The 13,519-nt window shown below is 37.5% G+C and overlaps 1 protein-coding gene across 5 annotated transcripts in view; it reads right to left on the reverse strand.

Annotated features, from left to right (window-relative positions):
- The window catches only part of LOC107718699 (fibroblast growth factor receptor 1-A-like), a 38,728-nt gene extending 27,172 nt beyond the window's left edge, over positions 1–11,556 (reverse strand). For all 5 annotated transcript variants that reach the window (XM_016525893.1, XM_016525892.1, XM_016525894.1 and 2 more), the window contains exons 1-2: positions 11,136–11,556; positions 5,605–5,801 (exon numbers count right to left, since the gene is read on the reverse strand). In XM_016525893.1, the coding sequence (XP_016381379.1) occupies positions 5,605–5,749 (145 nt within the window). In that variant the 5' untranslated portion in view covers positions 5,750–5,801; positions 11,136–11,556. The remainder of the gene's footprint in view (positions 1–5,604; positions 5,802–11,135) is intronic.
- Between the last annotated feature and the right edge of the window lie 1,963 nt (positions 11,557–13,519).

Genomic DNA, 13,519 nt, shown 5'->3' on the forward strand with positions numbered 1-13,519 from the left:
ACTCCAATGTTACACTCAACAGTGTTTAGCCTCATCCAGGGCCGTCTCTCAAGCCATCCAAGACTTAAGCAAAAAAAAAGCCAGGAGAAGAACCAGCACAGGCAGGGCGGTTCTTCTGCTCTCTCAGAGTGGAGAAAGCAGTCTCAAAAACCATTCTGGAGAAGCCGTTTTGCTGAAACCACACACAAGGACCTTTGTACTGAAGAGCTGCTTCTTCGAAACTGAAGAGATGTCTACTTCAGTACACAGTATGGAGTTACAAGATGCCAGCCATAGTCACTCCATCTCACTTTCCTAGTTGAGAGGTTCTTAAGTTTTTTTTTTTTTACCACCATCTAGGTCTAGTCCTTTAGCAGTTTCTGCCATGCGTTTGTTAGGGACAATAGCTGGTCCAGATACCCTGCTAAAAGACCAGCATGCATTTCCATGCTGATTCATGTTTGTTTGGTTCTGGTCTAGCTGGTGGACAAGCACCAGCAAAACATCTGGTACAGCTGGTTGACCAAAGTTTCCTTGTTGTTAATATACATAATGGGGACACGCAATGTTGGCACTTGGCAGGTTGTCTAGATGGTCTTACAGTCAACATAAAATGGCATTCACAACCCATTTTACCTCTTACTTTGTAAACAAAATGAGAGCAGAACTTGATTTTGTCTACCTGGAGCTGATTGGATCTTGAAAAGAGGTGTTACATGCTAAACTAGAGCCATGTAGTTGGAGAGAAGTGTGAGCAGAGATGGTTTTGGGGTACTAACAGTCAGTAAGCATAGATCTGTGTATACAGTAGTGCTTTCAAAATATATGACATAAACCCCAAATTATGAATAGAACATTATAGTAAACTTAATTCTAATAGAATTGCAATCTTAACTTTGTTAAAAGGCAGTGTTAAATATTAAAGCTAAAACTGAATGCTAAAGAAAAAAAATCCAGATAAAAAAAATCCAACAAGTTGACCCTCACTAATCAACTAGTTGGATGTAGTTAGTTACTTGGCGACCATCCCCTACTAGATAAGTAACCTTGTGGAATCCATAGGCATATTTTATAAACCAGCATCCCAAACATATGATTGCGACCAGTTACACTGGTCTGTTCAGCAGGGTAGGTGGACTCATGAGTATCCTGGAAGCGCAGGCAAAAAGTAAAATACAAATACAAAAAATTAAAAAAAAACAGCCAATGAAAAGTCTTCACTGGTTTAGAAACTGAGAGATTGTTCCTTAGAAGACTATGCAAAAACAGGCCAGGCAAATACACTCCTGCTGTAGTTCCTCTCTTGCACAAGGGGCCGCCGGTCTAGGGACATACCATGCAGTCCAAACACACCGGCCCGGTACAGGGGGGCCTCGGGCAGGTCAGTGAGACTATGAGAGCGCTCAGGAGCGGGACCCACGTATGCCAGTCTGGCCCTGGGTAAGGTGGCAGAGGAGGGGCTCTCCTCCACTGTTACAGAAAAGAAAAAAACCCTCAACTCACATAGGAAATCAAGAAATGTCATTGAAGGATACAAGGTAGGCCTACTATGGACATAGAAGAGTTACATTTCTACAAGAGTTCTTGGGTGATTTTGCCAACTCGAACATCCTTGTTGAACCTGGAACAACATTCCCAACAATCTGATTTTAAAATTAGGTTTAGGGCTAGGCCTAAGGCTGTGGTTGGAGCCTCAATTCACACAGGAAATCGATGAATGGCATTAAAGGATACAAAGTTGGCCTAATATGGACATAGAGTTAGATTTCAATAGAAAATCTATGGTGATTTTGCCAAGTCAAACATTCTTGTTGGTCCTGGAACAATGTTCCTAAAAATCAGATTTTAGGGTTAAGGACAGGGCTGAAGCTTCAAAAACATTACCATCCTCTCACTTTCCCTTTGGTTATAGGGGTAGTTCTGGGTTAGGGTTGGGTTTAGGAATAGGGTTAGGACCTGTTCCAGGGCAAACAAAGGACATTGAGCCAGGAACTTGGCAAATCCTACTTGGCAAATTGCGGTTGTCACAAGGGTTGATCTACTAATGAAGGACAAAGCTTTTCTGTAGATTAAAGTAGTACACTCTGAATTGGTCTAAATTTAACATCGGAGCATCGGAGAGACTGAACATCCAGATTAAGCAAATGCTTTCTCAGTCCTCTATGGTCCAGTTATGCTTAAATCTCAAGCTACTGAAACTCTCTTTTGTGGACACAAGATCAGAAACTACATGGCCAACACTATGTGGATACCCCCTTTAAATGAACCACTTTGACTAGGGGTCTAATTAAAACAAATCTTAATTCTACAAAATACAGTAACAGTATATAGTAGTTCCAATTTTGTGAAGGGTCATTTTATGCTCCAGCATGACTATGTATGTCCATATATACATGATTCTGTTATGGCAGAATTTGACTGGCCTGCACAAAGACCAAACCTGATCTTCTATTGAACACCTTTGGGATGAATTGGACCACAGACACTTACTGATGCTATTGTGTCTAAATGGGAGCAAATCCCTACAGACATGGTTCAACATCTAGTGGAAAGCCTTCCCAAAAGAGTGAGAGCTGTAAGGGAGGATCAAGTACTTGTTAATGGCTATGACATTAAATGTGTATCAATCACCTATGTGGTGTTCAGATGCCCACATGTAATACTTTGGCCATATAGTGTAGGTATGTTGGAGGTTTTCAGTACAGCATGCTCTCTCTGAAAGATGGACTGAAAAAAGGTAGAGAACGTTCTTCTTGTTTACGCCATTCTGGCTGAACATACTCTGCCTCTTACCTTTATGTGGGTAACAGCATGACCATGCTGAATGGATTAACTTAAACAGGAAATATTGCAAGAAATGCTTCTAACCATAATCAGTCCAAGGTCATATTATGAAAGGAGACACATGCTCAATGGATAACTGAGTCTCAAAAAAACAGGAAGCATTCAGGCTTAGCTCGAATAGACTGTACAGGTAGATTTAGAGGATTAGTTTATGCAAAACATACAAATTCTGTCATTATTTACTCCCCCTTATGTCCATCCAAACCTGAATGACTGACTTTCTTTCATGGAACAAAAAAGGAGAAATTTTGAGTAATGTACTGGCTGGTTTTTCCCATACATTTACAGTGAATGGAGATAATAATGCTTTCGAACTTCAAAAAGGATGCAACAGTACTGTAAAAGTATAAGAGTAGTCCATATGACTTGTGTTTCTTTTACAAACAAGAAGACTTACTTGGCACAGCCAAGAAAGTTCTTGAGAGAATCAGTTATGTCCAGTCTATAACTAAATGTTTCATTTGAGTTTAATATTGCCAATAAATAAGATGACCAGGTTAAAAGAAGCAGTCAGAATGATTTGCTAACAAATTAGACTGATTTGGTTCTCAACTTCAGTTCTGACTGAGTCAGTGGTTATATGGTTTGATGCTTTACTTTCAGTTAACATTCATTGTAAGTGCATGGAAAAAAAGGCAAGTTCTTCAAAATTTCTCAAGTAATTTAGGTTTGGAAAAACATGAGCACAAGTAAATATTGACAGAGTTTTCATTTTGGATGAAGTAAAATGAATAATTCTAAAGGTAAGAAAGTAATATTCTGTAAGAAAGTAATATTCTGAAAAATAAGTTCACACACGGTGCACTTCCAAAGACAACGTCTGAGCTTAGTTGTGTTACTATAGAGACAAACACTGAGCTTACAGGAGAAATATAATAATGGTCATGAATATCAAACCCCAATCAGCTTTTCAGCAGATTTGATGTTAAACATGTCATTGCATGGAGAGCAGATAAGTGTTATTAAGATGTCTTTGGTGTGCCTAAGCTATAGGCTGGTTGGGAACACCATGATGGTTTAACCAGATTTGCATTAGTACCACACTTCAAAATTCAACTGTTCATTTTTGGATATCAATATTTGGATGTCAATCTTGGATAACAATAATACTTTACCTCTGTAGACTGTAGGCAGGGGGAGAGAGGACAAGCCCTGACTCTGCATCTGCTGCTGCTGTTGCAATCTTCTCTTGGCCTCTAGAACTGGATTCTCAAACTGAGTCCTTCGGTTTATGTGACTGCAATCAGAAAACCAGAAACAGAGACTCATTCAAGTGTATTTCTTGAGTGACGACTTGATAGAACATGCTTATCCAGTATATAAGCAATTTAGCTAGCTGCCTAGCCGTCTACTGCCTACACAAGTATTAACTTAAAGGGTTAGTTCACCCAAAAATGGGTCTTTCTTCTTTCAGACGAATCCAGTCGTAGTTATATAAAAAATTGTCTTTGATCTTTCAAGCTGTTTAATGCCACTCAGCGGGTGTTGCATTGCTTCAGTCCAAAAGAACTTGAATAAAAATCGCCCATCCATAAAAAGAAGTGTCTCCCACGGCTCCGGGGGGTGAGCAAAGGCCATCTGTAGCCTTCTGTTTGAATTTTCCATATTCAAAACGTAATAATCACTTTAATGTAGCTTGTGCCAACAGTTGTACACAGAAGCAGTTCCGGGAGCATGACGTATGAGGTCAGCGTTGCGCATGCGCCGGTGACTCTCGTGAAAACCAACGTTTGTTTACAGGATCAAAGGAAGCAAAGTTTCCTTACTTTAGCAAAGGAAAACCAGTCTCCTCTTGGCTTATATCGAAATCCTCCGACATTCTTCTTTACAAATCCTCGTTTTGTACTTCAAAAAGAATTACGTTTTGTAATTCTTGACCATTGTTTTGTTTTGATCTCTCCCCTGCACTTCCGCGCCTAATTTTCATTTTTGGGTGAACTAACCCTTTAACTAAAATCATAAAACAAATTTCATTACTTGAAATAAAATAAATGTTAACTGAAATAAAATGTAAAAAATGTACTCATTTTATTTCAGCTTGTTGCCATTTTTAATTCAAATTGATGTTCTACAATAACTAAAACTGAAATCAGAATTAATTAAAACTATATTAGACATTTTTAAATTAATAAAAAGTACAAAAACACAAACTACACTAAAAGTTTAAAATAAAATAAAAATTAAGAAAAATATAAATAAAAACTATAATATTATCCCAATTATACTAAAATAATATAGATACTGATATCTAATATTGGGAAAAAAAATGTAAAATAAAATTTTAGCTGATATAACCATATGGTGCCAATATATCAAAACCAATGGGTAAGAGAGAAGCAGCTAATGAGCATTTCGGATTAAATATATAAATGATTCAAAGCCATTCTCCCATTGCTATAGAGGTCTGTATTGTGTTTGGAGATCTTTTAGCACATTAAGGAGTCTTTGCAATGCTGTGCATTCCACCGTGATCCATCTGAACCTCTAAGGTTTCAAGAAAGAGCGAAAGACCCCGAAGCTACTTGGATGCATAAAGGAAAAGCATCTGGAGTCCTACAGCACATCGGACCCTAATGAGTTCCAGCTCCACTTGTTAACTCCACATCAAAAATGGAGCCATGACCAGAACTCTGCTGCTGCATGAGGTAGAGCCAAGTGTAAACTGAACATCAAATGAATGTATTCGAGCCTAAATCATGCAAGTAAACGATGTGCTGCTTTCGTCCATTTGTTCAGATTAGAAACAGCCTGGAAGTGGACATGGGAACAGGAAAAACTTACCTTGTTCGGTTACTGCGGGACGTGAGTGGGCCAAGGGGAACTGAGCTAGAATAACCCACAGGAGAAGCAAACGCCATGACTTCATCTTCCTTAGAGAAGCCATGCCAGGGCAGCTGGGCGAGGAGGGTGGGCTGAGACAGCTCATTCGCACAGCTGTGGGTAGCACTGGCCCATCAACACCGGCAGCATAGAGCTACCTGCCAAAAAGTGAAAGAGAATGTGTACAGGAATTAGTCTTACACGCTATGAAAAGATACAAAGGAGGAAAAATGAACTTTTCATTGGAACGATCTGGCTTTTTCCCATTATTCTTTATTGGCATCAATGGTTTCATGAAGAACCTTTCACAACATGGACACTTTTCATTGCACAAAAGGGGCTTTATAGTGGAAAACAGCTTTCTTCAGATTATTAAATATTCTTTACGCTAAGAAACAATGGTTCTTTTGAGAACTGATCACTGAAAGGTTCTTTGGGGAACCAAAAATGGTTCTTCTATGGCATCAATGTGAAAAACCCCTTTTGAAACTTCTATTTGTGTGTTCTAGAGGATTCTGGTTGGCTAGAATGGTTGCTTACCCTCTATAAAATAAAGGTTCTTTATTGCATCAATGGTTTCATGAAGAACCTTCAACATCCATAGAATCCTTCCATTCCACAAAAGTTTCTTTATTGTGGAAAAAGGTTTTTTAGATACTTAAAATGTTCAAGCAATGGTTCTTTTAAGAATTGTTCACCCAAAATGGTTCTTTCAGCTCTGAAAACACCCTTTTGGGACCTTTATTTTCATCCCCTGATATGTTTAGATATCCAAAAAAGTCAAGTTGTAATGATATTTATGAGTTGAGCGCATATAAACACCACTACAATGTAAATACCACCGAGAAATGTTAATTTTGGTGATGTGCCAATTAAAAACCATGACAAAATTAGTTTGGTCTCAATTAGGTTTTAAATGTAAATGCTGCACATTTTGTACACAATTAATGAAAATGAAACTTGCTAGAAAATACTACTTATCTAGATGACTATGTGGCGACAGGATTGAGCGATACAACTATGTCCCATAATTCTCTGTGGCAACACAAGAATGATAAACTACATACATAAAGCATCAAATAAACATCTAATATGCAGTCTTTACTTTTTATTTTGTGAATGAGTCCATTTTATTCTGATCAAAATCACTTCAACACACATCACATCACAGTAGGAAGCAGGAACAACTTCAAGCAACATAAACCATTCAAAAGTTTGAGGCCAGTAAGCCTAATAATAATAATAAATGTTTCTTGAGCAGCAAATCAGCATATTAGAATGATTTCTGAAGGATCATGTGACACTGAAGACTGGAGTAATGATGCTGAAAATTCAGCTTTGCATCTCAGGAATAAATTACATTTTAAAATATATTCAAATAGAAAACAGTTATTTTAAACTGTAATAATATTTCACACTATTACTGTATTTTTGATCAAAGAAATGCAACCTTGATGAGCATAAAAGACTTCTTATTCATTAAAAAAAAATCTTACCAGGCCCACACTTTTAAACAGCAGTACAAGTTTCCACTTATAACTATATCAAAAGGCCACAAAATAAGCCCAACTACACTCACGCTCTGCTTACAAAGACCAGACCCCTCTCATTTTCTGAAATAATAATGTCACCTGGCTATAAAGCCCATATGGTACTCACTAATTCGACTTCTAAGGCTCCTTCATTGCACTTAAATATTAATTAAGTTTGATTAGCATTGACAACGGTTTATGCATCAACCCATCACCCACTAAATCAACCACTAATAAATAATGGAATAAAAATCTCCTAATTTCAAAGCAACAAGCGTCCTATGACATAAAATTTAAACTTAACTTAGAAAAAGCTGTAACTTTGGGACTAGAGACCTGGAAAATCAAAAACTAGTTCAAACATGGTTTTCCCACAAGTATGAAGAAAACAGAGGTCCCAAACCTCTCGACCCCTCACCCGACAGCAGCTGCCCCCCTGAGTAGGTGTGGAGAGGCTATCCCGGTGGTGTGAAACACATCTGTTAATGCTATGCCCCCCTAAGAATCGCCACTTGACACTTGGCTTTCCTCGGGTCCCCAGTCACGCCTCCATCCCTGCCAAACGTTACCCAACAAAAGCCCCGTAATCTGGTGGTTGTTTTTGTACCCCCTCCTCCAATAATCACGCTGCAGACCATTTGCTCGCACACCTTCAACTTTACTCACAATTTCCAATCTGAAACAACACAACTTGGTGTCATATGTTTTGCTCTCATTACTGAGAATGAAGGGAATTAGAGTATTAGTGAATGCAAACAAAGTTGTCAACTGATTAGCACCTTTGTTGCAAGTCTCAGCTTCGCACAAGTGTGTTTAAAATACTCAACCATGATGCGTTTTCATCTAGAAGAGCTGACGTACAGAAAAATCAAATTCAGTTAATTATGATCACCTCATTAGAATGATAAACGAAGGATGTCCGTCCATTACTGAGAGCTGTCGGATGGTTTTATGCCAAAGTAATTCAGCTGAAGGCAAGTACATGAAGAGACGGTCGTTCTGCGGTGGGTGGCGACCCTGAATGAAAAATCCTAAATGCTGGTGTGCAGCGGGTTTATGATAAGGCCATAAACGCAGTTCATTTACCTCACAGGCGCTGTCCATAACCGTGTCAAAGCAGTAAAATTTAAGAATCTCTTAAACTGATGAGAATGTGGAGCTATTCGTGGAACTTTTTCACACATGAAACTGCGGTACGCCGACGAGATTCAAAGAAATGTTATTGGATGAGCTATAAAAGTGTTTTTCAACAAAAGTCACAAAAAAATAAAAAATAAATGTGTGAAGTTCTTGAGGGATAATTGCTAACATGTTACACAGTTCTACCACCAGTCTCATGGATTTTGAGTTTGATAAAGAGTTTGATAGTGCTCATGCTTGATGCATTTTAAAACTTTATGTACAGGAAACAAGCTATTTTCAATGTTAACCACCACCACCACAAAAAAAGAGCCCTACAACACCAATAAATAAATTAATTAAATACTTTGAAATAATTTTCACTCAGTAAATTTCACAAAGAACTACAAAGAAATGGCAAGTAATTAAACATGAAATTCCGAAGACCGAAATAATAGCCTATTTTCTTGCAAAACATACCTAAATAATCTGCTTTATTTATCATTAACTTCAAAAAATATTTTTACAGTGTACTCTTTATCTCTAATGAAACTAAACAAAAAATATAAAATACAAACATAAAACTTACATTTGAACAAATAAACATAAAAAAAAAAAAATGAAAATGAAAAAAAAAAAAACTATAGTCATGAAAATAATAATTGAACAAAAAATTTAAATACATTTCCCCCCACCCAAAAACTTGACCCATAAGTGCTATCCAGTGGTAAAAGTAGGTACTGAAGGCATAATAAACATATTAATCACAAGTTTGTATGAAGGAAATAAAAGGGGACCACATTTTTTCAAATAACAAAATCATGTCTATTAGGGTATGCCTGATAAAATATATATAAAAAATAATTTGTGCATATTACAGATGAGCAAATATGAAAATGCATAACTAACTAAATAAATAAATCAATAAATTAATGTATATTCAGCAAAAAAGTTAATAAATAAAAAATAAATAAAAAATAAATTGGCCCTAAATAACCTTTAAGTAGTTGCTTACACTTGTGCTATTCTCTTTTGAAAGCTGCTTTGGACAAAAGCATCTTCTAAATGGATAAATGCAAATGAAGAAACTTCTACTCAACTATCTCCACCAAAAGTGGAAAACAGCATTGAAACCAGCAGTCCTTTCAGAGTTCTCCACAGTAATGCAAGAGGAGCATTTGAAAAGCCCATTGTGATAATTAAAGGTTGGGGTTTGCTGTGTTCCCTACCCCCCTGAGATTCCAGCCCGGACCCTTAATTACTATGCTGCTGCATCCATGCATGACATTCCTCGACTCTGTGTTTGTTTTGGGAGATAGTCATGCAATCCGTCCCAGGACCCCCCCCCCCCCAGATTAGGAAAGGAAATCCAAGTGAATTATTTCGCCATTTGCCTTCCTATCCACACCTCCGCTGGCTTCGTTTTGCATAATCACTGATTCACACTAAAAACTCCAAAAAAAATGGGAACGACATTAGTGGTTATGTAAACTCTTAAAACTAGAGGTTCTTTATTGGCATCAGAAGAAACTTTAACATCCACCGAAACTTTCCATTGCACAAAAAGTTCTATAGTGGAAGAATGTTATTAAAATATTCTTCACACAAAGAAAAAAAATGGTTCTTTTAAGAACTTCACTGTTCACTAAAAGGTTTCTTTGGGGAACCCAATATGTTCATTTTGTGGCATTGCTAAGAAAACCTTCTTCTGGAATCTTTATTTTTGCAGCAAAGTTTTAAAACTCTGAATATAAAGCTTCAGCTGCAGTTTACTATCCAGTTTTGCTGAAAGTGATATTGAGAAGATTACCAGGAAGAAACCAGCAGCAGGAATAAGTCACAGCGGGTGACTGAGCAGCGCTCCGACCAGGTGCATGGACACAGCTCGTCTTTCAGCGCATCCAATATTACACATTCAGTTTGGATGGGCTCCAGCTGACACAGTCGACTATGAGATTCGGCCGTAACTCAGCACAAGTGCCACAATAAGTCAAGATGGGCTCCTCGGGGAGGGAGGTTGTGGTTTTGAAAAATATCAGTTTAATTTATGATTCATCTCTGAAATTAATGCTTGTGGAATGAGGTAGTCATCCTCAGAGATTCTGACATTGACTCGTGATCAGAAAGTGGCTCTAAAGGTAAATTAGCGTAACATGTTGAGTATGGGACTGATTCAGTTTCAATGGTTCCTGACTAAGATGTTTAGAATGACTCTACTAGTGCATCTTTCCACCTAAACTCTACAACAGAGGTCGGCCAGGGAACATCAGTTCAGTTAAATCACACAAAAAAAAAAAAACTGATTTATCATTAACACAGAAGCAGATCACCCTGGAAAGGTTTGTTTCCTCAAGGAACACAATGCATCCATAACAAACACTAGACAGACAATGCCACCTGGGGTTTTACAGCTCAAAATAGGTCACTTTTCATATTCATTGATATGGAAATTGAGGGAACACAATGTAGCATTCTTATTCTACTCCTGCTGTGAGCACCTATTCAATGTTTGTCTCTTCATGAATGTGCAAACACAATGGAAATGAGAATGATTTACTTTAAAAAGCACAACAAGGCTATATGAGCCTCTATTTATATTTATATTGCAATCATATAGGCTATATCAATACTTCTTTCTGTATTGACCTCTCTACATAAAACTTGCAAAAACGTTTCTTTAAATTTAAATATTTGTCTGAAGATAACGTCTTTTTTCTTACGACGATGGCGTGCGTATTTAATCTTTCATATAGCCTAGGCTACTTCATTAAAAAAATGAACAACAAAGGCATCATAACACTAAACATTTTGAGGTTCTTCACAAAGTTAAAAAGCACTCACCTCTGAATGTTATTGTGAGCACTGGGTTGCGTTGAAGTGGCACTTCTTGTGGGAGTTATTTAGGTTTGTAAAACATTACTCCAAAACAAGCGGTCTCCGTAGAAAATATCCCACGCTGAATTGAATCAAAACAAGCCACTCAGCCAGATTTCTCTCGTGCAGCGCGCCTGTTTTGTGTGTGTGCAAAAAGTAGCGAGTCGCGTTTAAACCAGTTGAACCAAACAATAGGTTCTGGTCCAGGTGCGTAGATAAACAGTGAGAAAACTTCCACGTCTTTGCTGTTTGGGAAGTTTTTCATTCATAAACTCGCGCGGGTGTCTCGCGACGTACGGAGATTTACGAGTCACACCGAGGTAAACTGCGAATTAGCGTGTTTGTCTTGCGCTTTCTCTGTCGCTTACAGCAGCGATTCTTCCTCTGGAAAGGCATATGAAGGAGGGTTTTTTTTTCTTCGTACCTCCCACTTCCAGGATTTGAGGATTCAAGAATTCCACTGCCCCCCTCCACCAACCCACCAGTGCGATCCTCCCATTCACCTCTGAAACTCAATGCAGATACACTGCTGATCCTTACCAACTCACTTCTACTTATTAGATAGACAGACAGACAGACAGACAGACAGACAGGCAGGCAGGCAGGCAGGCAGACAGACAGACAGACAGACAGACAGATAGATATATATTTTTTTCTATTATTTTGATTTTTTCATTGTTATTATTATATTTCTACTCATATATTCCAAGTTTTGGCAATATTGTATTTTTTATAGTCATGCCAATAAAGCAATTTTGAATTTGATAGATAGATAGATAGATAGATAGATAGATAGATACTCCGTCAGAGAGATACATAGACAGAGATAGATAGATATATAGATAGATAGATAGATAGATACTACGTCAGAGAGATACATAGACAGAGATAGATAGATAGATAGATAGATAGATAGATAGATACTACGTCAAAGAGATAGATAGATAGATAGATAGATAGATACTATGTCATAGATAGATAGATAGATAGATAGATACTACGTCAGAGAGAGACATAGATAGATGATAGATAGATAGATAGATAGATAGATAGACAGACAGATACTACGTCAAAGAGCGACATTGACAGACAGAAAGACAGACAGACAGACAGACAGATAGATAGATAGACAGACAGACAGATAGATAGATAGATAGATACTACGTCAGAGAGCGACATTGACAGACAGACAGACAGACAGACAGATAGATAGATAGATAGATAGATAGATAGATAGATACTACGTCAGAGAGCGACATTGACAGACAGACAGACAGACAGATAGATAGATAGATAGATAGATAGATAGATAGATAGACAATGAGTGTGTTATTGTGTGAGTCTCAGCTCCTAATTGGATTGATTGGTTCAGTTGATGTCATGTGGTCTCATCAGCAGTTAATGTCAGAGTGACTGGATTGAAAATATGAACTGCTAAAACAAATAAAGACTCAATTTACTGTTAAAGTCAATAATTATCCAGTCAGCTGTATTCATCAATGTCCCGTGAACAAGAGTTCTGTTGAAATATATATCGGCCAAATTTCACTTACAGTACATGAAAAAAAATTCCATTCAGTATTTAGAAACCATCCACAACATCACGGTGTTGAGGTTTGCACAAGTAAGCACCATTTACAATTTTCATTGGAAAATCTAAAAACCTAGCTTACTTTTTACAAAAAAATTTGTATGTCTAGTGTATTTAAGATTTGGCCACATGAAACCTTTGATGACAAATAGGCTAGAAGTAAAACAGAAAAGTAGTTAAAGTTCTAAGTGACTTTAAGTGCATTTGATGAATTACCTTTTTACTGTGACACCGTCGTATTTTTCAAACGGCTCCCCATGAGGTGCTTTACATCAACATTCAACTCCATTTGCTCACTTCCCTTTCAGAGTGATTGTATCTCCATCTGCTGAACCCGTCCAGCTCTCTCAATCCACACACCACACCTGCTTTATTTATGAACGTCTGATGTGGTAAGTGGACGACTTGCATCATAGAAAAACCACCTAGTGCGGGTCTAGGTCCAACAGCATTAACATCTAGAGATCCGTTTACAGGGTTTTTCACAGCAGTGTGTGTGTATGTGTGCTGTGCCTTTACGTCTGAAATCGAGAAACAGGTCTCTGGTTACAACTACAATGTGTTGAATGTGTCTAAAATGAGTATGTATTAATTTTTTGACGCATTGAAGTGGCATTGATTAGTTACCATAGTTACCTATTCATTTCTATAGGGAAAAATTAAGAGAAATATGCATGAAATCTGTATATTTGGAGATAAAAATGGCCAGAAAAGTCTTTTGTACTTCAAAATAAGATAAAAAATTACATACAAGATCAAA

The sequence above is a fragment of the Sinocyclocheilus rhinocerous genome, unplaced genomic scaffold, assembly GCF_001515625.1.
Source record: "Sinocyclocheilus rhinocerous isolate Xijiao unplaced genomic scaffold, SAMN03320098_v1.1 scaffold3197, whole genome shotgun sequence".
Classification (NCBI taxonomy): domain Eukaryota; kingdom Metazoa; phylum Chordata; class Actinopteri; order Cypriniformes; family Cyprinidae; genus Sinocyclocheilus; species Sinocyclocheilus rhinocerous.